Source organism: Nycticebus coucang, chromosome 16, assembly GCF_027406575.1.
Source record: "Nycticebus coucang isolate mNycCou1 chromosome 16, mNycCou1.pri, whole genome shotgun sequence".
Lineage (NCBI taxonomy): Eukaryota > Metazoa > Chordata > Mammalia > Primates > Lorisidae > Nycticebus > Nycticebus coucang.
The window spans coordinates 84,163,219-84,184,381 of NC_069795.1; the positions used below are offsets into that span (position 1 = coordinate 84,163,219).

General features: G+C 37.6%; 1 protein-coding gene across 4 annotated transcripts in view; it reads right to left on the reverse strand.

The window, feature by feature from the left end:
• The window catches only part of TP63 (tumor protein p63), a 262,946-nt gene that overhangs the window by 143,735 nt on the left and 98,048 nt on the right, over positions 1-21,163 (reverse strand). For all 4 annotated transcript variants that reach the window (XM_053565542.1, XM_053565541.1, XM_053565540.1 and 1 more), the window contains exons 2-3: positions 13,000-13,128; positions 10,933-11,065 (exon numbers count right to left, since the gene is read on the reverse strand). In XM_053565542.1, the coding sequence (XP_053421517.1) occupies positions 10,933-11,065; positions 13,000-13,128 (262 nt within the window). The remainder of the gene's footprint in view (positions 1-10,932; positions 11,066-12,999; positions 13,129-21,163) is intronic.

Consider the following 21,163-nt stretch of genomic DNA (forward strand, 5'->3'; position numbering starts at 1 on the left):
TTTCTGGATGACTAGAACAAAGGGTAGTTGACATGGGGGAAAGTAGGGAACTTCAAAAGGAGTAAGAGAGTGACAGTAGTGGTGTGAGGGTGGCTCTAGAAGGCTGATGGAGACCAATGTAGGAAAAGAAGAGAAAGAAAATAAAGACACTGTCTTTGTTGTGCGTTCTTGATATCTGTGTCAGACGCATAGTTGGGTATCACTGTTCATCTCAGAAGTCTAGGAGACCAAGACTGAGACACACAGAAAATGATTGCTTTTTGTATAACATACCAGAAATCAGATATTTTCTACCTTCCTGAGCCAGGAGGAGGCATACAGGGAGGACATTTTGGAGAGTGTGAGTGACTCACGTGGTAATATTGTTAACTAGCTCCTTGATGCCTCAGTGGAATTAAGTCAAAGTAGTTTTCAGTGGCCTACTGAAAACTATTTTGTTCATGGAGCATGTGTTTATTAAATATTTAAAGACTAAAATTTGTCACTTTTACACTGCTGGTGGGACTGCAAGCTAGTACAACCTTTCTGGAAGGAAGTATGGAGAATCCTCAAAGCACTCAAGCTAGACCTCCCATTTGATCCTGCAATCCCATTACTGGGCATCTACCCAGAAGGAAAGAAATCCTTTTATCATAAGGACACTTGTACTAGACTGTTTATTGCAGCTCAATTTACAGTCGCCAAAATGTGGAAACAGCCTAAATGCCCACCAACCCAGGAATGGATTAACAAGCTGTGGTATATGTATACCATGGAATACTATTCAGCCATTAAAAAAAAATGGAGACTTTACATCCTTCGTATTAACCTGGATGGACGTGGAAGATATTATTCTTAGTAAAGCATCACAAGAATGGAGAAGCATGAATCCTATGTACTCAATTTTGATATGAGGACAATTAATGACAATTATGGTTATGGGGGGGGAACAGAAAGAGGGAAGGAGGGAGGTGGGTGGGGCCTTGGTGTATGTCACACTTTATGGGGGCAAGACATGATTGCAAGAGGGACTTTACCTAACAATTGCAATCAGTGTAACCTGGCTTATTGTACCCTCAATGAATCCCCAACAATAAAAAAAAAAAAAAAAAAAAAGACTAAAATTTGTCAAAAAAGATTTAAAGTTATCAGAAACTGATACAATCCATTGGGCGGTGCCTGTGGCTCAGTCGGTAAGGCGCCGGCCCCATATACCGAGGGTGGCAGGTTCAAACCCGGCCCCGGCCAAACTGCAACCAAAAAATAGCCAGGCGTTGTGGCGGGCGCCTGTAGTCCCAGCTACTTGGGAGGCTGAGGCAAGAGAATCGCTTAAGCCCAGGAGTTGGAGGTTGCTGTGAGCTGTGTGAGGCCACGGCACTCTACCGAGGGCCATAAAGTGAGACCCTGTCTCTACAAAAAAAAGAAACTGATACAATCCAATTCAACTGAGTTGCACATGAGTGAGCATGCGTGTGTGTGCACATGTATGCAGAGGCAGGGAGGGAGGGAAGAGGAAGAGACAAATGAGGGGAATGTTTATAAAATGTTGATCAATCCAAAATTCAGGAAATTAGAGCTTTGACCGGGTTTATGGTCCCACTTCTTACTAATGTCCAGGCAGAGCCATAATTTTGGTACAAAGGAAGGGCAAAAGCAATGGTAAATATCAACATCAATTGAATAGACTTGTTTTTTACTTTGACTATTGAAAGTAAAAATGTTAAGCGTCAGATGGTGTCTTCCAGGCACACAGCTGCAATATACACACAGCTACAACATAAAGGAGAGTGACAACACCAGCATGTCAGGTTCCTACCTACCACTTGAAATGGAAAAATACTGGCTCTCAGTAAACTGTGAAAAATAATGAATGTGGAGATTCCTAGAGAAACTATTAAAAATATCCAAAGAGCTCCAGCCAAAAACCAAATAGAAAATACGGAATACTAAAATTCAGTCAAAGAATATGGCAGAAAAAAAGAAAACTGAGGAAACATAGAGGTAACAACAAATACAGAGAATAAAAAAAACATGTAGACTCAAGCACATTTTAAGAAAGGAAACTGTGTTAAAATTATGACACGCAGGTCACGTTTCTGCAATTACACGAGATACAAGATAACAAACCTTACTGGTATATGTTGAGTATTACAGTTTTAATAGTTTTTCTTTCTTAATATATGTATACATTTTTTGGCACCCTCTGTATAAAACAAATGAGTGGTAGATTTAAAATAGCCATATCAATAATTATACTATATATAAGTGATGAAAATATACCCATTGAAAGACAGAAACTGTTAGAATATATAAAAATTTCTGATTAGATGTTGTCTAGAAAAAACACATTTCAAATATAATGATAAAGGTAGGTGAAAAGTAAAAGGATGGAGAAGAGATTTACTAAGCAAACGTGACTCAAAAGAAAGCTAGATTTGCTACATTCATATTAATGAAGACAAAGTAGACTTTGGAACACAGCACATAACCAGAAGAAGAAATATAATAGAAAGGCCAATTTATCAAGAAACTATAACAATCTTTAATGGGATGCATCCAAGAGTAGTGCTTCAATATACACGTAGCAACTCTGTTGATGGTTTCCTAATTAAATGTAGTACCGTTGTCCAGTTTGTTGTTTTGTCTATGCTTTGGAGGTCTTAGCCATAAAGTCTTTTCCTGGGCCAATGTTCTAAAGGTTTTTGTCTAGTAGTTTTATAATTTTGTGTGTAACATTTGAGTCTTTTATCCATCTTGAGTTGATTTTTGTACATGGTGAGATATAGGAATTTATTCTGCATATGAATATTCAATTTCCCCTGTACCATTTGTTGAAAAGGGTATCATTTTCTCAATGTATATCTCTTTACACTGTTGTCAAAAGTCAGTTGGTAAATATGTGGACTAGTTTCTGGATTCTCTATTCTGTTCCCTAGTCTATGTGTCTGTTTTTATACCATTATGGTGGTGTTTGGGTTACTATAGCCTTCTAATACATTTTGAAGGCAGGTAGCATGATGCCTCCACCTTTGTTCTTTTTGATAAGGATTGCTTTGTCTATTGAGTTGTTTTTGGTTCTCTTAGAATTTTAGGGTTTTTTTTTCCTACTTCTGTGAAAAATGATGTTGGTGTATTGATTACAGTGAATCTGTAGATCACTTTGGGCAGCATGTTTATTTTAATGACACCAATTCTAATAGCTTTCCAATTGTCTGTGTCTCCTTCAATCTTTTGTTGTTTCCCTTATGAAGTACTTTTACCTTCTTGGTGAAATTTATTCCTAGGTAATTTTTTTTGTAGTTACTTTAAATGAGCTTGCCTTCTTGGATTTATTTTTAGAATAGTTCATTATTCATATATGTTGATTTTATATCCTGAAACTTTTCACTGAGTCCATTTATCAAAACTAAGATTTTTGTAGAATATTTTGTTTTTCTTTCTAGATATAAGATTATATCATCAGCAGTGATGGGGGGTTTGACTTCTTCTTCACTTTGGGTGCCTTTTATTTTTTCTCTTGCCTGAATGCCCTGGCTAAAATTTCCAGTAGCCCTCCAACAAGAGGGGTGAAGAGGGACTCCCTGTCCTGTCTCTGTTATTAGAGGAAAGGCTTTCGCTCTTCCCTGTTCAATATGCTGCTGCCCTTGGGTGTGTCATATATTGCCTTCATTCCGTTGAGGTATGTTCCCTTGATGACTAGTTTGTTTAGAGTTTTTATAATGAAGGGATGCTGAACTGTAGTGAATTTTTTTCTGTATCTATAGAGGTAATCATACAGTTTTGTCCTTAAGTCTGTTTATCGGATGTATTATGTTTATTCTTTTACATAGATTTATCCCCATCCTTGCATCCCTGGGATAAATCTTACTTGATCGTGATGTATCTTTTTTTGATTTACTGTTGGATTCGGTTTGCTACTAGTATTTTTATTTTTTATTTTTTTTAGAATGTTTGCATCTGTGTTCATCAGGAATATTGGTTCATAGGTTTTTTTGTTGGTGCAGCATCTTTGTCTGGTTTTGGAATAAGGTAATGCCAGCCTCATTCAATGAGTTAGGGAGAATTCCTTTTCTTCAACTTTTTGGCCTTGTTTAAGGAGAATTGATGTTAATTTGTTGAATGTCTGGTAGAATTTGGCAGGGACATTATCCAGTCCTAGACTTTTCTCTGTGAGTTTGTTGGGCAACTTAATTACAAATTTAGTCTCACTACCTTTTATCAGTTTGTTCAGGATGTCTCTTTCTTCTGGATTTAATCTTGGAAGGTTGTACATATCCAGACACGTATCCAGGTCTTCTTGGTGTTCCAGTTTGTTAGTGTGTAGTTGTTCACAATACTCCCTGGTGTTCTTTGATATTTCTGTGGTATCAGTTGTAACATCCTCTTTTCCATTTCTGAATTTGTTTATTTGGCTCTTCTTTTTCTTGTCTAGTCTAGCAAGGGGTTTATCAATTTTATTTTATTTTTTAAAGAAAACTCCTTTTCTTTAATTAATCTCTTGTTTCTTTTAGTATCTATTTCATTTAGTACTTCCATGATATGTTATTTGTCTTCTACTAATCTGGGGCTTTGGTTTGCTCTTGCTTTTCTAGTTCTTTGCGTTGTTAGGTCATTTGAAACCTTTTAACTTTTTTGATGTAGGGGTTTATTGCTATAAGCTTTCCTCTTAGTACTGCTTTTTCTTTCTTTCTTTCTTTTTTCTTTTCTTCCTTTTTTTTTTTGTGTGTGTGTGTGGAGACAGAGTCTCTCACTTTATCACCTTTGGTAGAGTGCCATGGCATCACACAGCTCACAGAAACCTCCAACTCCTGGGTTTAGGTGATTCTCTTGTCTCAGCCTCCTGAGTAGCTGGGAGTACACGCGCCCACCACAATGCCCGGCTATTTCTTTTTTTTTTTTTTGTAGTTTGGCCAGGGCCGGGTTTGAACCCAGCACCCCCAGTATATGGGGCCAGTACCTTACCCATTGAGCTACAGGCACCGCCAGTACTGCTTTGTCTTGTATCTCAGGTTTTGGTATTGATATTTCAATTTTCACGTATTTCAAGAAATTTCTTGATTTTCTCTTTAATTTCTTCTTTGATCTAATGGTTACTAAGTAGTATGTTGCTTAATTTCTATGCATTTTTACTGTTACCAAAATTATTCTTGTTATTGATTTCTAGTTTTATTCCATTCTGGTCTGAGAAGTTACTATAATTTCAGTATTCAAAAACGGGTTAAGACATGTTTTGTGCCCTAACATATGGTCTATCATGGAGAATCTTAATTTGATGAGGAGGACAATGCATTGTATAGCTGTGGGTTGAAATGTTCTTTATTCACAAAGCATAACATTGCTGGCTTTAGAATCCTTGAGAAACAGGATTTTTTTGTTCTTTCATCACTTTGAATACATCTGATTCTCTGTTGGCCTGTAAGGTTTCTGCTGAGAAATTTGCTGTTAGTTTGGTGAGGGTTCCCTTATAAAATAATAGACACTCTTCTCTTGCTGTTTCTAGAATTCTGTCTTTCTCTTTGTTTTTGACAGTTTAATTAGAATATGCTATGAAGAAAATGTTTTTGAATTGTATCCCTTTAGGTATCTCTGAGCTTCTTTTATCTGGGTATCTCCATCTCTCTCAGTAGACTTGGGGAATTTTTTTTTTTTTTTTGTAGAGACAGAGTCTCACCTTATCGCCCTTGGTAGTGTGCTGTGGCCTCACACAGCTCACAGCAACCTCCAAATCCTTGGGCTTAGGCGATTCTCTTGACTCAGCCTCCCAAGTAGCTGGGACTACAGGCGCCCGCCACAATACCCGGCTATGTTTTTTGTTGCAGTTTGGCTGGGGCTGGGTTTGAACCCGCCACCCTAGGCATATGGGGCTGGCGCCCTACCCACTGAGCCACAGGTGCCGCCTGACTTGGGGAATTTTTAATCTATTATTTTGCTACATAGGATTTCTAATACTTGTGTTTACTCTTTGTCTTCTGGATCAACAAAAATTTGAATATGTGGCTTCTTCATGCTGTCCTATATGTCACACGGGCTCATTCTTTTCATTTTTATCTGGGTTATTTCAAAACATCTGCTTTCAAGTTCTGATATTTGTCTTCTGTTTGAAATTTATTTTTTAACTTTTTGAGCGTATTTATTTTTCATTCAAGGAATTCTTTCTGAAAAAATTTTTTATGATATCTCTGTGATAAATTTCTTATTCATATCCTGAATTGTCTTTTTTTATTTCCTTATGTTGTTTTTCAGCATTATTTGTATCTCACTGAACTTTTGAATTCTTCGAGGATTTTGTGAAATAAATATCTAGAACTGGAACTTATGGGCCAAAGGGAGTAAACTTGAAAATGTACAAATTGCCTTCTAATATGTACATACAGTATCCATTTACACTCCACAAGTGAAAGATCACCTATTTTCTAGCAATCTCAACAGTATTGTCCATCATCAACCATTTAAAGTTTTGCTGATCAGAAAGATAAATAACCTCATTCAATTTCCAAATTGTTTATTAGTAAGACAGGTGGAACACTTTGTGTCTGTTAAACAATGTTGCATTCACCTGTGAATAAGCTACCCTCTTTTTGCCAATGGAGAGAAATTAATATTTTTCTTACTGATTTTTAAGTATCAATTCATTATGGATATTAAATTTTTGTCAGGAATTTTAATCTTATGTTTATATCTTTTTTCTTTTATTTATCTTTTTTGTCTTTATTATCTTTTTAAATTAAAATTTCCCTTTAGTCAAATTTTTTGTTTTTATCTTTTAACTTTTGGTTGGAACATTATATTTTGATAAAAAATCATTTTTCTAACATTTACCCACACTTGACTACTTTTTCTTTCCCTGTTTTGATCATTTTGACTCATATTTCAAGCCCCTAATAAAAATAACTTTGTCTATAATACATTGTTAGTGTTTCTCAGCTCCTATAAATCAGTCTTTTTTTAATGTGTCTTAAAGATATATGTATATATCCTGACAACTATTCATAGGTAATTTTATACACACTTGCCTTTTCTGCTATATTAAAGGTAGAGACTATGAATTATTTATCTGCATCACACAGAACAGAGCTTATAGTAGGTACTAAATAATTGTTGTGGCTAGAGCTAGTATAAATGCTTCAAAATCTTATACGACTCTTGTGTTATATAAGATGTAGAGCATTATGCTAGGGCTTTGGCCTAAGCCTTCCCAAATACAAATATACTACCTAGGTTTTATTTTTATTATTTATTTTTTTTTTTGCAGTTTTTGGCTAGGGCTGGGTTTTGAACCCGCCACCTCTGGCATATGGGGTTGGCACCCTACTCCTGGTATTGGGATTTTTTGATAGGTAGAACTGAAGCCTTCTCTTCTGTATCTTGACAGTGCAATAAGGATTTACCAAAAAAAAATGATCTTAGATAAATGCTACTCAATTTAGTAGGGAAAAACTCAATTCAGCTTAAAAGGGCTTTCTTTACAGTACAGGAATAAACAGATGCAAAAGTAAGAGTTTTGTAGTTAGCATTAATCATTCCAGAAGAATATTTAAGTATTAATATTATTATCTACCATTTGAAGACAGATGCACTTTATAGTTTTTAAATAATACAAAGCTGAGATATGAAGTAATATATTAGATAACAGAATCAAGAACTAATAGGGTCCTGGGGGAACATAGAGTAAAAAGTGCAATTTTTTGGAGATACTTCATTCACCTTCATTTATAATCCCATGAAGTTCATTTTTCAGTGACATTAAATTATTTTAATTAAGAAGACACACATTCTCTGCAATTCTTTTTTTTTTTTTGTAGAGACAGAGTCTCACTTTACTGCCCTCAGTAGAGTGCTGTGGCATCACATGGCTCACAGCAACCACCAGCTCTTGGGCTTACATGATTCTCTTGCCTCAGCCTCCCGAGTAGCTGGGACTACAGGTGCCCGCCACAACGCCCGGCTATTTTTTTTGTTGCAGTTTGGCCGGGGCTGGGTTTGAACTGAGCCACAGGTGCCGCCCACATTCTCTGCAATTCTAATTTTCCTTGTTAATAATCAGAGCAGAACATTTCTATTCCATTTCATTACCAGTTATTAGTATAAAGGGCTGTATCAAAAAGAATCAGTGAAAATGGGATGAATTTCGAGATTTCTGCCCTTTGTAATCTGACGTGTTTCTTCACGTCCATAGATTTCGTATTTCTCACACAGTAAAAGAATGCTTGGCTGAGATCCCAACTTAATAAAATATTATATTCAAGAGGAAAGTAATTTATGTGTAGACATCAGGAGCTATTCAGCTACCAACCTCTACATAGAAAAAAGAAAATATGCTACCAAGTAATGAAAGAAAAGAACCTTCCTTGCACCAGTTGCAGCAGCAGTTTTGAAGGGCTAAGAACCTAAACCAGAACACTACTTAATAACATCCTGAGCAACCCTACCATTTTGCCACTCCCATTGCTGAGAACTACTGTTATCTGCCCCCATTTATGTGGTTTTTTCTTGTGGAGATATACGAAGATGTTGGAATAGTCCTAAGGGAAAACTCAGGATTCGTATAGAACTATAATTTATTAGGAATGTCTCCGTTTTTTACAAAGACAGGGCAGCCACAGATAGGCAGTTTGTTTCTTAGTTTAAGTTCATTCTCACTCATACGTTTCTTTCATAATAATTTCTCCCAAGTGCCCTGCTTTGTTTACCTCAAAGGCAAAACCTCATTTCATTTTATTTTCTAGTTCTTTGTGAATCTCCAACTGTGGGAACCTACATGTGCCCATAAGCCCTGGGCATGACAAAAATCCCTAAGTGATAGAACAGTCTATGCGTGGATTGCAATAGATACAGAAAGGGTCCCTGAGAAGGTAACGCAAACTGTACACTGAGGGACAGATACCAACTGTCCAGAGAGGAGAAAAAATGGGAATGGGATTATCAAGGAGAAAATTTCCCAGAATATAAAGAAGAAATAGCATGATACATTTGGAAAGCACGTGTCAGTGTATTAACAATCGTAACTGTAAAAAGAGTTTGTGAGTCTCCATTATAAACTTCATAAGTTTTTCCCTACTTTTGTAAGTCTGAAAGTCAGAAGAGAAAATCCTGGAGAGAGTACAAAAACGCAGGCTTGTTTAGGCAGGTACTACCCCTCAATTTAAGAGGCAACTTTTTTTTTTTTTTTGAGACAGAGCCTTAAGCTGTCGCCCTGGGTAGAGAGCTGTGGCATCACAGCTCACAGCAACCTCCAACTCCTGGGCTCAAGCGATTCTCCTGCCTCCGCCTCCCAAGTAGCTGGGGCTACAGGCACTCGCCACAACGCCTGGCTATTTTTTTGTTGTACCCATCGTTGTTTGGCAGGCCCAGGCTGGATTCGAACCCACCAGCTCAGGTGTATGTGGCTGGTGCCTTAGCTGCTTGAGCCACAGGTGCCGAGCCAAGAGGCAACATTTTTATATGAATTTGGAATGTCCTAACTTTTAAGTTGTCAAATCAGAATTTACACATACTTACGTTCAATTATAATAGTTTTTTTTTTTTGAGACAGAGTCTTACTATGTCACCCTCAGTAGAGTGCTGTGGCATCACAGTTCACAGCAACCTCCAACTTTGGGGCTTAAGCAATTCTCTTGCCTCAGTCTCCCAAGTAGCTGGGACTACAGGCAGGTACCCACCACAACACCCAGGTATTTTTTGTTGCAGTTGTCATTGTTGTTTAGCTGGCCTGGGCTAGGTTTGAACCTGCTAACCTTGGTGTATATGGCTGGCACCATAACCACTGGGCTACGGGTGCTGAACCCGATAATAATACATTCTAAGGCCTTGAATGACCTGCCATTTGGAATCAGCTGTCAGTTTCTTTCACTAGCTCTAGGATAATTCAGAACTATATCTGTATTAGAATGGAAGGTGTCAATGAAAAAACTGTATTTTCCCCCTTATCAATTCAGTAACAAAGCATGAATGTATATGTAGTATATAAATTCCTAGTTTCAACTGTTTCCTCTCCCCTTTCCGTACTTTACCTTCTTATTATTAATAAGTACATTCTCTATGTAAAAAAGCATACAGTGAAAATTCCATTAAAATCTCATATCAAATAAGGCAAGACATTTTCTAAAGCATTCTCCTTAATTATGTCAGCAGACACTATATGACACCCCACTCTCTTTCTAGATGTTTCCTATTTTTCTAGAAAATTGTAATAGAAAAATAGCAGAACTCATATGGTGAATAAATGATAAAGAAAACACACCAGTATTATAGAATGCACAAAAACAGGAAATTTCATCTGGACATCTCAGAAAAAATAGTTTGTTATCATTAACCCATTAAATGCTGTAGTTTGCCTGGGATGTATGTGGCACTTAAGATCTCATCATTTTGTAAATAAGAAACTGGGACTGATGGTCATGAGCAGCTCAGTCATAAAGTCAAGAAAAGTCTGTTTTATGGTTTGATTAGTTTTATTCTTTCCTTTTACTCTACTACTAGGTATTTAAACCAGGGTGTGAAAATAGAATTATTTCCTCCTCTTTCATTCACAAAATACCCTTCTTTAGGATAGTCCCATGAAAGAGTGGCTTGCCATAGTGGAAAATAGAATTCAGAACTAGATTCTGTTTTTTTTTTTTTTCTTTTAATTCTACCAGTTGGAAAACCTTGGGCTAGTATCATCTTCTCTAAGTTAAGACTGACATGAGGAACAATTCACACAAAAGAGGTAGAGAATTATTTCTGATTCCTTCCCTACACCAGTGGGGAGAGATGTGCGTACATGAGAGAGCAGAGGCAGACCCAGAACCAAAGGTCACTCCTAATCTCCTCTTGGCTGACCATACTTAGTCTCTTTCCAATGGCTTTGCCACTCGAAGCCACTTACCCTTTCACAGGCCATTTAAAAGTCAGGTTCAACAGAGATAAGGATGCCACAGCATACAGATTAAAGAGGAATCCCATGCCACTCACCCACATGGGGTCACTCAGGTCCGAGTCTTGCACGCGGATACAGTCCATGCTAATCTCGATCTTGTTTGTTGTGCCATTTTCTGATGGCTCATCCACAAAGTTCAAGTCAATGGGCTGAACTGAACATATAGGCCTAACATAAAGAACAAAAAGAAGCATGTTAGATAGGAAAAGAGATTAAAACGCACTCAATCCAGTTGGCAACCATGAACACTTTCTACTTGAATGTTGGCAAGGCTCATTGCTTGCTTGGAGTCAGAAATCCTAGTTTTGAATCCTGGCACAACCACTTATCAGATGTATAATTTCATGCAGTTCAAGCCCTATTTATTAAATGGGAATCATGACTCCTGGCCTCTTTGAAGAATTACTGGGTAAAATGCAGAGAAGAACAAATGATCAAGGATAGATCATCTTATGCCTTATTCCTTTGCATTGTTTTTATCCAAACATACTTTTAATAAAAGGAATATAATACTTTTCATTGCAAGATATAAATTATCAACAAAATTTATTGTCTTATCTTCTCAAGGACTACCTGCATTATAACAGTGGGCAACTCTTCAGGCCAAACAAATGGATTCTGAGTATCAGAGAGATATTGGGGAAGCTATTTTTATTTTGTCATTTTTTATTTTATTTAGTATTTTATTTTTTCAAATTAATATGAAGGTACAATTTTTAGGTTACATTGTTCTCACTTCCAGGGTAAAGTTCCATTGGTAGAAGAGCCCCTTACCCAGGGGGCATGTTATACACTCTTACAATGTGCACATTAGGTGAGATCCTGCCTCATGCCCGCTCTCCTCCTGTCAAACGTCCTCCCTCCACTCCCTCCTGCTACCCTTTGCCCCTGAACTGGATTATATTAGTGTTTTATTGTTCTCATGAGCATAACTGTTTATACATTGATTTCATATTATGATGAAGTACATTGGATATTTATTTTTCTATTTTTGCAATACTTTACTAAGAAGAATATATTTCAGCTCCATCCAGGTAAATTTAAAAGATGTAAAGTCTTTATCTTTTTTAATGGCTGAATAGTATTCCATGGTATACACATACCACAGTTTGTTGATCCATTCATGAGTTGATGAGCACTTAGGTTGCTTCTATGACTTGGCAATTATGAATTGAGCCACAATAAATATTCTAGTGCAAATGCCTTTGTGGTAAGATGATTTTTGTTCTTTTGAGTGGATACCTAGCAATGGGATTGCAGGGTTAAATGGCAGGTCTACTCTTAGATCTTTGAGGATTCTCCATACTTCTCTCCAAAAAGGCTGTATTAGTTTGCAATCCCACCAGCAGTGTAGAAGTGTTCCCGTCTCTCCACATCCAAGCCAGCATCTGATGTTCTGAGACTTTGTGATGTGGGCTAATCTTGGTGGGGTTATGTGATATGTTAGAGTGGTTTTGATTTGCATTTCTCTGATGATTAAAGATGACAAGCATTTTTTAATATGTTTGTTGGCCATTTGTTTCCTTGGAAAAGTTTCTGTTCAAATCTCTTGTCCATTTATAGAGAGAGTTGCTTTCACTTTTCTTATTGAGTTCTCTGTAGATTCTAGTTATCAGGCCTTTGTCAGATTCATAACATGCAAAAATCTTCTCCCATTCTGAAGGGCATCTGTTTGCTCTGTTTTGTGGTACCCTTAGCTATGCAAAAGCTTTTTAGCTTGATCAAGTCCCAGTTATTTATTTTGGTGTTGTTGCAATTGCCAGGGGAGTGGTGAGGGTCAGGAGTCTTCCTCATAAAGGTTTTTCCCAGGCTGATGTCTTCAAGTGTTTTATATTGGGAAAGCTATTTTGGATTGTACAGGAGAGCCCTCCTAAACCCTCTAAAATTATATCACCCTGGAATAATAATTATCTTTTGCCTTCAAAAGCTGAATAAATCACCACTGATTTTTCACCACAGAGATGACATTGGAGGCATTAAATTTTCCTAACATTTATTTTTATTGTTCTAGAAACACGCCCTATTAAGTAATAATTTGCCCATTCACATTTACCTATTTACAATAGTTTAGGTACAACATTTCTTGCCTGTTTGATACTTACTGTTCCAAAAAATCCCAGATATGCTGGAAAACCTCTGGACTGAGGAATTCACTTGTCTGTGTGCTCTGGGACATGGTGGATCGATAATAACTTTCTTTCCAAGAGAAATGAGCGGGGGTTTCTACGAAACTTAAAGGAACAAAGATGAAACTTGGATTATAGTTTCTGTATTTATGATATAGTTAAAACATAATCTATCAAGAAAACATCAGGTGAATCTATAAACTTCTGCAGGTATATGTAGTACATTTTACAAGTGCACAATTGGCATTTCTCTGGGCAGTGTCATGGATCTAACAGTGCTGTAAAATCAAACAGATCTCAAATGATAGACAATCACATCTTCTATCAAATGTCTTATTTTCTAACTAGTAATCCTCTTATTATGTTCTATACTTCCACTGTCCTACTTCTGTGTTCTGCAGAAAAAGAAAATAAACATTCCCTCATTAAGCCTGACCTATAATTAAACATATTTTCTAAGTGTCAACTGATTATCTAGGTATTCTGCCTCCAGCAGGTCAGATATCAGAAACAGAAATGAGCTCAGAGCCCTTACATTTTACCCTCATATTAATCACCCCTGTCATAACTACAATCTTACCATCACACTCAGGCACAATAAACTCAAACCTCTAGTCTAAACCAAAAATTTTTATTGTTTAATCACCCAGTACTTACCTTTGTGTGTGTGGATGGCCCTTAATTGGAGTGTAGCATTCTCATGACTAAAGAACGAGCAGACATCTGAATACTTTGCAAATGAACACTAACTCTGCTTCCTTTTGCTGCTGCCTCCTTAAGTTGGCCTTTACTTTAACTGTCTTTTTCTCTTTTAAGAGAGATACCTCCACATTCTGGACAGGTGTATACCTTGTGCTTCCCAGAAACTTACTTTAAAATTGAGTATCAAAAACTTAAAATGTATCCATGGGTTGATCTGGTAATTATATACCTAGAAATTAATTGCAAGAAAATAGTAGGCATTTTGGGCTCAAAATTCACATATAAAGATTTCAACATGGGCTATCTCAGATGATACAATCCCTAAATCTGAATATGTTCTACACAGAACATCTTAATGTGAGATTCATATAATAATTAGTGGGCTAATTCTACTCTATATAATAAAATTATTTAAGCTTTTGGCTTGGCTCCTATAGCTCAGTGGCTAGAGCACCAGCCACATACACTGGGGCTGGTGGGTTTGAATCCAGCCCTGGCCTGCCAAACAACAGTGACAACTACAACCAAAATATAGTCAGGCATTGTGGCGGGTGCCTGTAGTCCCAGCTACTTGGGAGGCTGAGACAAGAGAATTGCTTAAGCCCAAGAGTTTGAAGCTGTGAGCTGTGACACCATAGTACTCTACTGAGGGCAACGTAGTGAGACACTGTCTCGAAAAAAAAAAATTAAGCTCTTAATCATTAATGTTCATATTGTTAAATAGAGTGTGCACAACGATAATCAATCGTTGTAAATTTTCAAATGTGTATTCTTGTCTGGTTACCTGATGGAATAGTACTGGATTTACTGATGATGATTCCCAAGCTATCTACAACAGTGCATTAATTTCTTCAAATTAAACATACGCATGGCATTTATTATTTGCCAAGAAGCATAATTGGCATGAGAAATAAAAATAGTGAATAATATTATCCTATTCTCTAGGAGGTCATGGTATAGAAGATGACAGGAAAACTAACCTATAATAAATATGGTAAGAGTGTACACTGCACTATAAAAACACAAAGATGAAATATATAAATCTCATCTGAGGGGTCCAGAGGTAACGGAAAGACTCTTATATGATGAGCAGGAATTATCCAGGTCAGGTGAGAGTAATGGTACAAAGGGGGTACTCAATGGCAGTAGCATAAAAAATACTGAAAATGGAAAATAATTTGTTGTATAAGAAAAAAATCACAAGCAACTTCATTTTAGAATGGAATACAAATCTGAGGCTGAGAATTCTGGGAGATGATGACGGAAAGAGAAGAAACTTATAGCCTGTGTTAAAAAGCTTAAATACTATGGTAAATACTGAAGGATATACTTTGCAAAATATTTAAATTAACTTTTAATTGTGAAATAATTGGAGATTAATATGCAGTTGTAATGAATAATTCAGAGAAATTCCCTGTACCCTTGACCCAGTTTCCTCCAATGGCAACCTCTTATAAAACTATGATATAATATTAAAACCAAGATATTGACATTGATAAAATTCATTGATCTTACTCATCATTCCCGAGTTTACTTGTACTCATTTGAGTGCGACTGTGTATATATGTGCATGTATGTAGTTTTATATAATTTTACCACGTGTTGAATAGCATATCACCTTCACTGTAAGTATTAAAAGATTTAAAGCATGAGATGAAAACAGAATATGTTTTATACTGCTAAATCTGGGCATTGTGGGGTGGAAGGATTTATGTACTATTAGCATATGGGTAAAATGGTTATATAAAAGGTTGTTAAAATGGTTATTTAGGTCGTTGCACCAGTTCAGACAAGACAACAGGAGGGCAAAGTCAGTGGGAATGGAGAAGATGGGCACACATTTAATTGTAAGTGAGCATGTCAAATCAGATATGGGGTAAGTTATTAATACAGGGGGAAAAAAGTATCAAGGATTACTTCAAGTTTCAAGCTTGCTTGAACTGAGTGGATGATAATCTTACTAACTCTATCAGTAAACAGAATTGGAGGATCTGGCTTACAGAGGAAGGAGAGACAATGAAATCAAATCTTAGCATGTTGAATTTTAAGTGCCTTTAGGATATACAAAAAGTGGAACTGACTACTGAATAATTCTTAGACTGTAGGGGAAAAGATGGGCAGAGCTGTAGAAGTAGAAATCCTTGTCATAGTGTGGGAGTGGGTATAGTGAGCTACTCAGAACAGGTACATGAGGGGAAGGGCCCCATGTGGAAAATATGAGGGTTAACAGGCCCTGAGAAGTTTATTGTATCTCAGCCGCCAAGACAAAAACAGGTTTTAGAAGGACCAAGGCAGAAGTATCCGGAAAGATAAAACGCAAAGAATACCCATTGGTTTTATCTTTCCCACTGGTATCCTTCAATTCACTGAAGGAGATCACTGGCAACTTTGACCATAGCACTTTCTGTAGATTAATAAGAGCAAAGAGAAAATTTTAGTGGCTCGAGTAGTAAATAAAGATACAAAATAAATGCTCTTTTGATATAGATGGATTAGAAGAACCTAAGTTATACCTAAAGAGGTTAAGCAGAAAGGAAGGAGCTAATGGAGAGAGAAAAATATAAAACATTGGAAAAAAAGAGAAAGGCCTGGAGAAGGACCCTGAAGGGGCAGGTAGAGAATAGTCAAGGTACAGGGAGAGAAGGTCAAGGTTCAGGGAGAGAAAAGGTGGCACTGAGTTGAAACTCCTTAACCCCTCATACCCCTTAACCCCTCCTTATAGGATGAAGTAAAAAAAACAAAAAAAACCACAATTAAGTACAGATGTAAATGTTTTCCTAGAAGATAAATTGAAGTCATATGGCTTATAATGTCAATTTTCTTGATGAATCAAGGGGAAGGCGAGGTCCTGTACTGAAAAGGAGAGGGTCAGTTGTTAAGTGACTTGGAAGAGAAAGGTGAAGGTTTAGAAATGTGGATGAGGTTAGGGAACATGATTTGTCATGGCCCCACATTGCACAGTTCTGAGATTCTCTTTTCCCTGGAGAAAGTGGGAGAAAAAGAGATAAAAGTACTATTACTATTATTTCATTGGGTAGGTCATGAGTGTCAGAGAATTAAGGAAACTAGGAAGACTAGCTTGGAATCCAGATTAGAGAGGGTAGGAAGAGGCTAGGGCAGGAAAGGGAATGGAAGACTAAGGAAACTAAAGGTCTCCATGTTGTCGAAAAGCATATACACAGAATGAAGTATCCAAGTTCAACTGGTAGAATTGGAACAGTGGGACATCAGAATTTATAATGTACCCATTGTTAGAAGAACATCCAATAATTTAACATTTTTAATTAAAAGGATAAATTAATTTTTTTCTGCAGTTGGGTTAGACTTGGTTTATACACTACCTCACAGTGAGTAGAAAGGAAGTAAAAATTAATAAATACTGAAGTGAAATTTATAAATAGTACTCCTAGGATGATACTTTTGAATGTTTGATTTACATTACAATTTTCTTCAGATAAAACTGAAGCACAAGAAAGGTGGGGAAAGTAAAAGTAATTTATAACCAGTGGGAAAAAAATGGAGGTCAATACATGAATTATTCAAACCACAAAGATGAAATAAACTCTCCAATGAGTAGTTGTGAACATGGACCCCCAATTGCATTCCTGACATGTAAAGACCTGGACACTGTGCCTAATGCCCTGAAAACCAGGGGAACACTAGAAGGTAAACAGAACCCCATGAAGCAGGCTTTTAGCTGTAATGATAGTTCGCACGTGAGATCAATGTTAAGAAAAAGTTTAAGAGTTTTCAGTTGGCAGTAATTTAGGTGTAATTCCTAAAGAAATTGACAGTTAACCTAGGTGTTCAGTAATAAAGACCTGGGCAGATTCAAAAAGAAAGAAAGAATGTTAGAAGGAAGACACTATTACTTTCCCTATGGCAGAAGAGAGAAAATCGTGCTGGATCCACAGTCATCATCTTTTTCCTACTTATTTCCACATGGAAGTTCTGGTTTTTGTCTGTACACACTTTATTGTTCTTTTGTTTCACTTTCCTCCTACTTTCTCCTTGACTCCTAAAAGACTATATTTCTGATATCACCGCTAACCAGCTATGAAACCTTACACAAGCCTCCAACTTCACCTTCCTGGAGGGTGATGTAGAACTGGCCACAGCTGCGCTGGTGGCCTGCCGAAACCTCAGCTCTCTTCCCTAGGACACACTTCTGTGTCCCTTATTTTAACTTTTTCCTCTGAACTTCCTTGTCTTTTTGCCATCCCCCCGCTCCCCCATCAATGCTGGTTTCTCCTACTTTGCTGGTGTAACTATCTGCTGTAATGGATTTCAAGTCATCTGAGGGCAAACTCCGTATTTCTCATTTCTGTATTTGTTATAGCCTTATAGCTCCTTGAGGACACAGTAGAAGGAACACAAGTTTTAGAGTGGGGCAGACTTAGGGCAGTAACTAAGTTACTTGTTATCTTTGAACCCTGTTTTCTTCAACTATGCTTCCCTCAGAGGGTGGCTGAGAGGCTCATTTAAACTAATGTGCTATATATATATATTTTTTTTTTGTTTGTTTTTGGCCAGGGCTGGGTTTGAACCCACCACCTCTGGCATATGGGACTGGCGCCCTACTCCTTGAGCCACAGGCGTCGCCAATTTATTTTTTAAATAATGTCTGACAGTCAATGCACCAGTCCTATCAGATCAAGTGCTACATTGTTTTATTTACTTGTTGCATTAAATTAATTAGATAGTGTATTTGAATGGTCTGTTAAAGCTGGAAAAGAGTCACACAAAAGTAAAGGAATTGTATTAAAGTTATATTATGCCTCATTTCTGTCCAGTTCAAACCAGCTTTCTTCCACCTGTGTCCTTGGACCAATACGACGTCCCTATCACTACTCAACTTTCTTCTAAATCTCCTTTGTCTTAGATTGGCTATATTAAATAAAGCAACTATTCTGCTTGTAGGGCCTGAACTAGAAGGAGGCTTTACTATGAAAGACAGAGGTAAAGTCTGGAATAGATTAGTGGTTTTCAAATCGTGTTTCACAAAATCCTCAAGTTTCCTGGTGCCTCTATGTGTTCACCAGAGGTAAAGAAAATCCACTATTGTTGGGAATCCAGACACCCTTCCTCGTCCCATAAAATTTACCCTTTTCTTGTATTTATGTTTATTAGAATTGCGAACAAGATATCATTTAAAGAAAGTATTCATTTCTTAAAAAATAAAAGAAAGAAAGAAAAATCAATGATCTAGGTTGGGGACCTTTGAGGCTTCTCCTTTGCAAGCCCAGTATTAATTACTTTTCTCTGAATAAATATTTGAAACACTATTGAAAGAGAAGGAGGAACAAGTTCAGCTGGCACCATAGGGCAGGAAGAGGGAGCAAATCCTACCTGTCTTCCAAGTATTTACCTTTGGGTGAATCTCAGTATCAAATTGCTCATGGAACAATCACTCTGTTCAAAGTTTTTTGTCTAATCAGTCACACTCAAAGATAGACAGGCTTAAGTCATATTTTCTTTTTCTTTTCAGCTGTTTTTTTGGATTAACTATCCTAAACTGATTGTATTAATTTAGGAAAAAAACAAAAACAACTTACTGTCTTTTGTAAAAGTGACCTGAAAACAACAAGGGATATCTTCTTTGTCTGTTCCGCCCTAAAAGTCATCACTCCATTCTGTTTGTTCTTTCAGTGCTCCTGAAAAATCCCCAATTCTCTAAAACTTAAAATGCAAAGCTACCTTAGTTATGTAGATCTTAGGGACCATCTAGCTAAGTTTTTCTCATTTAACAGATGGAAAAACTGCACAACAAAGGAAATAATCAAGAGAGTAAATGGATGACCTGCAGAATGGGAGACAATATTTGCAAACATGTAATGCAGGACTGATATCCAGAATATACAAAGAACTCAAACCAGCAAAAAAACAAAAACCACTCCATTCAAAGGTGGGCAAAAGACATGAACTGAAGTTTTTCAAAAGAAGATAAATATCTTACAAACATATGAAAAAATGTTTATCATCACTAATCATCAGTGAAATGCAAATTAAGACACAATGAGTTAGCACCATACCCTCTCAGAACGGCCATTAATAAAAAAATAAAAAAATATAGATGCTGGCATGGGTGCAGAGGAATAGGAATGCTTATACATTGCAGATGGGACTGCAAATTAGTACAATTTCTACAGAAAATAGTAGGCAGACTCCTCAAAGAAATAAGCGTAGACCCACTATTCATTCCAGCAATCCCACTGCAGTACATCTACTGAAAGAAAAAGTAGTCATTTTATCAAAAAGGCATCTGCACACAAATGATTATCAAAGAACTATTCAAAAATGTAAAGATGTAAAACCAATCTAAGTGCCCATCAATTCATGAGTGCATAAAGAAAATGTAGTGTGTGTGTGTGTACAAGCACACCAACACACACCGTGGAGTACTACTCAGCCATGGAAAAGAATGAAGTAATGCTATTTGCAGCAACTTGGATGAAACTATAGACTATTATCCTAATTGAAGTATTTTAGGAACAGAAAACTAAACATCATTGTCACAAAGAGATTTAAGAATACTGGAAACAGTAGCAAGAAGCAGGGAGGGTGGGTAGAGATGTGGGATAAAAAATTACCTCTTGGGTACAATGAACATTATTCTGGTGATGGACAGAAACATCAAAATCCCTGAGGGTGGAGCAAGATGGTGGCTGAGTAACAGCTTCCCTGCAACTGGGCCCGGTGAGTCTGGGGAGATAAGACTCCAGGCATCTCTGGCTGGTGGGACCTGCCTATAATCATCCCTTTGAGGATACAGGGAGTCAGCAAGAGACTTCTGGACCCCAAGGGGAGGACAAAAACAGTGGAAAATTGGCAAGTAGTTGCATGTGTTCAATCGACCTAATCCTGCCAACAACCATAAGTACGAGCAGCAGTGAGACTGCAAACCGGAAAGGCCTTACCTGTGAACTGTTTCAGTGTTTTTGGACTTGGCACTCCGTTGAACTGCCTTGGGGAGAGCTTGAGCAGGAGTGCAAACTTTGGGCATTGTCTAGGGCCCCAGACCTAAGCTGCTGAGCAAGGCTGCAGGGAGCCATTGTGAGAGAACTGTTCCGGCAAGCTCCGCCCTCAGGGTCCCAGAGCAAGGATCAGGCGGGAGCTAGTAACCTAGTGACTGAGCAGCCTAAAGGCGGGGACTGAGCTGTCTTAGAGCCTTAACCCTTAGGGGCAGAGTGTGACTGGTTTTGGCATACTGGAGCTTCAGGCTATTGCCCTGGGTAGAGTGCCGTGGAGTCACAGCTCATAGCAACCTCAAACTCCTGGGCTTGGTGCTGCCCGGACCTCCATAAGAGCTGCACCACGACCCCTGACCTGTGACCCGTGCCTGCCAGGCTTCCACATGCCCTGACCAAAAACTGCGGGAGCTGCGCAACCCCATGTCCTCCCTCCTATATCATCCCTGCCTCCACACTGGCCCGCTCAT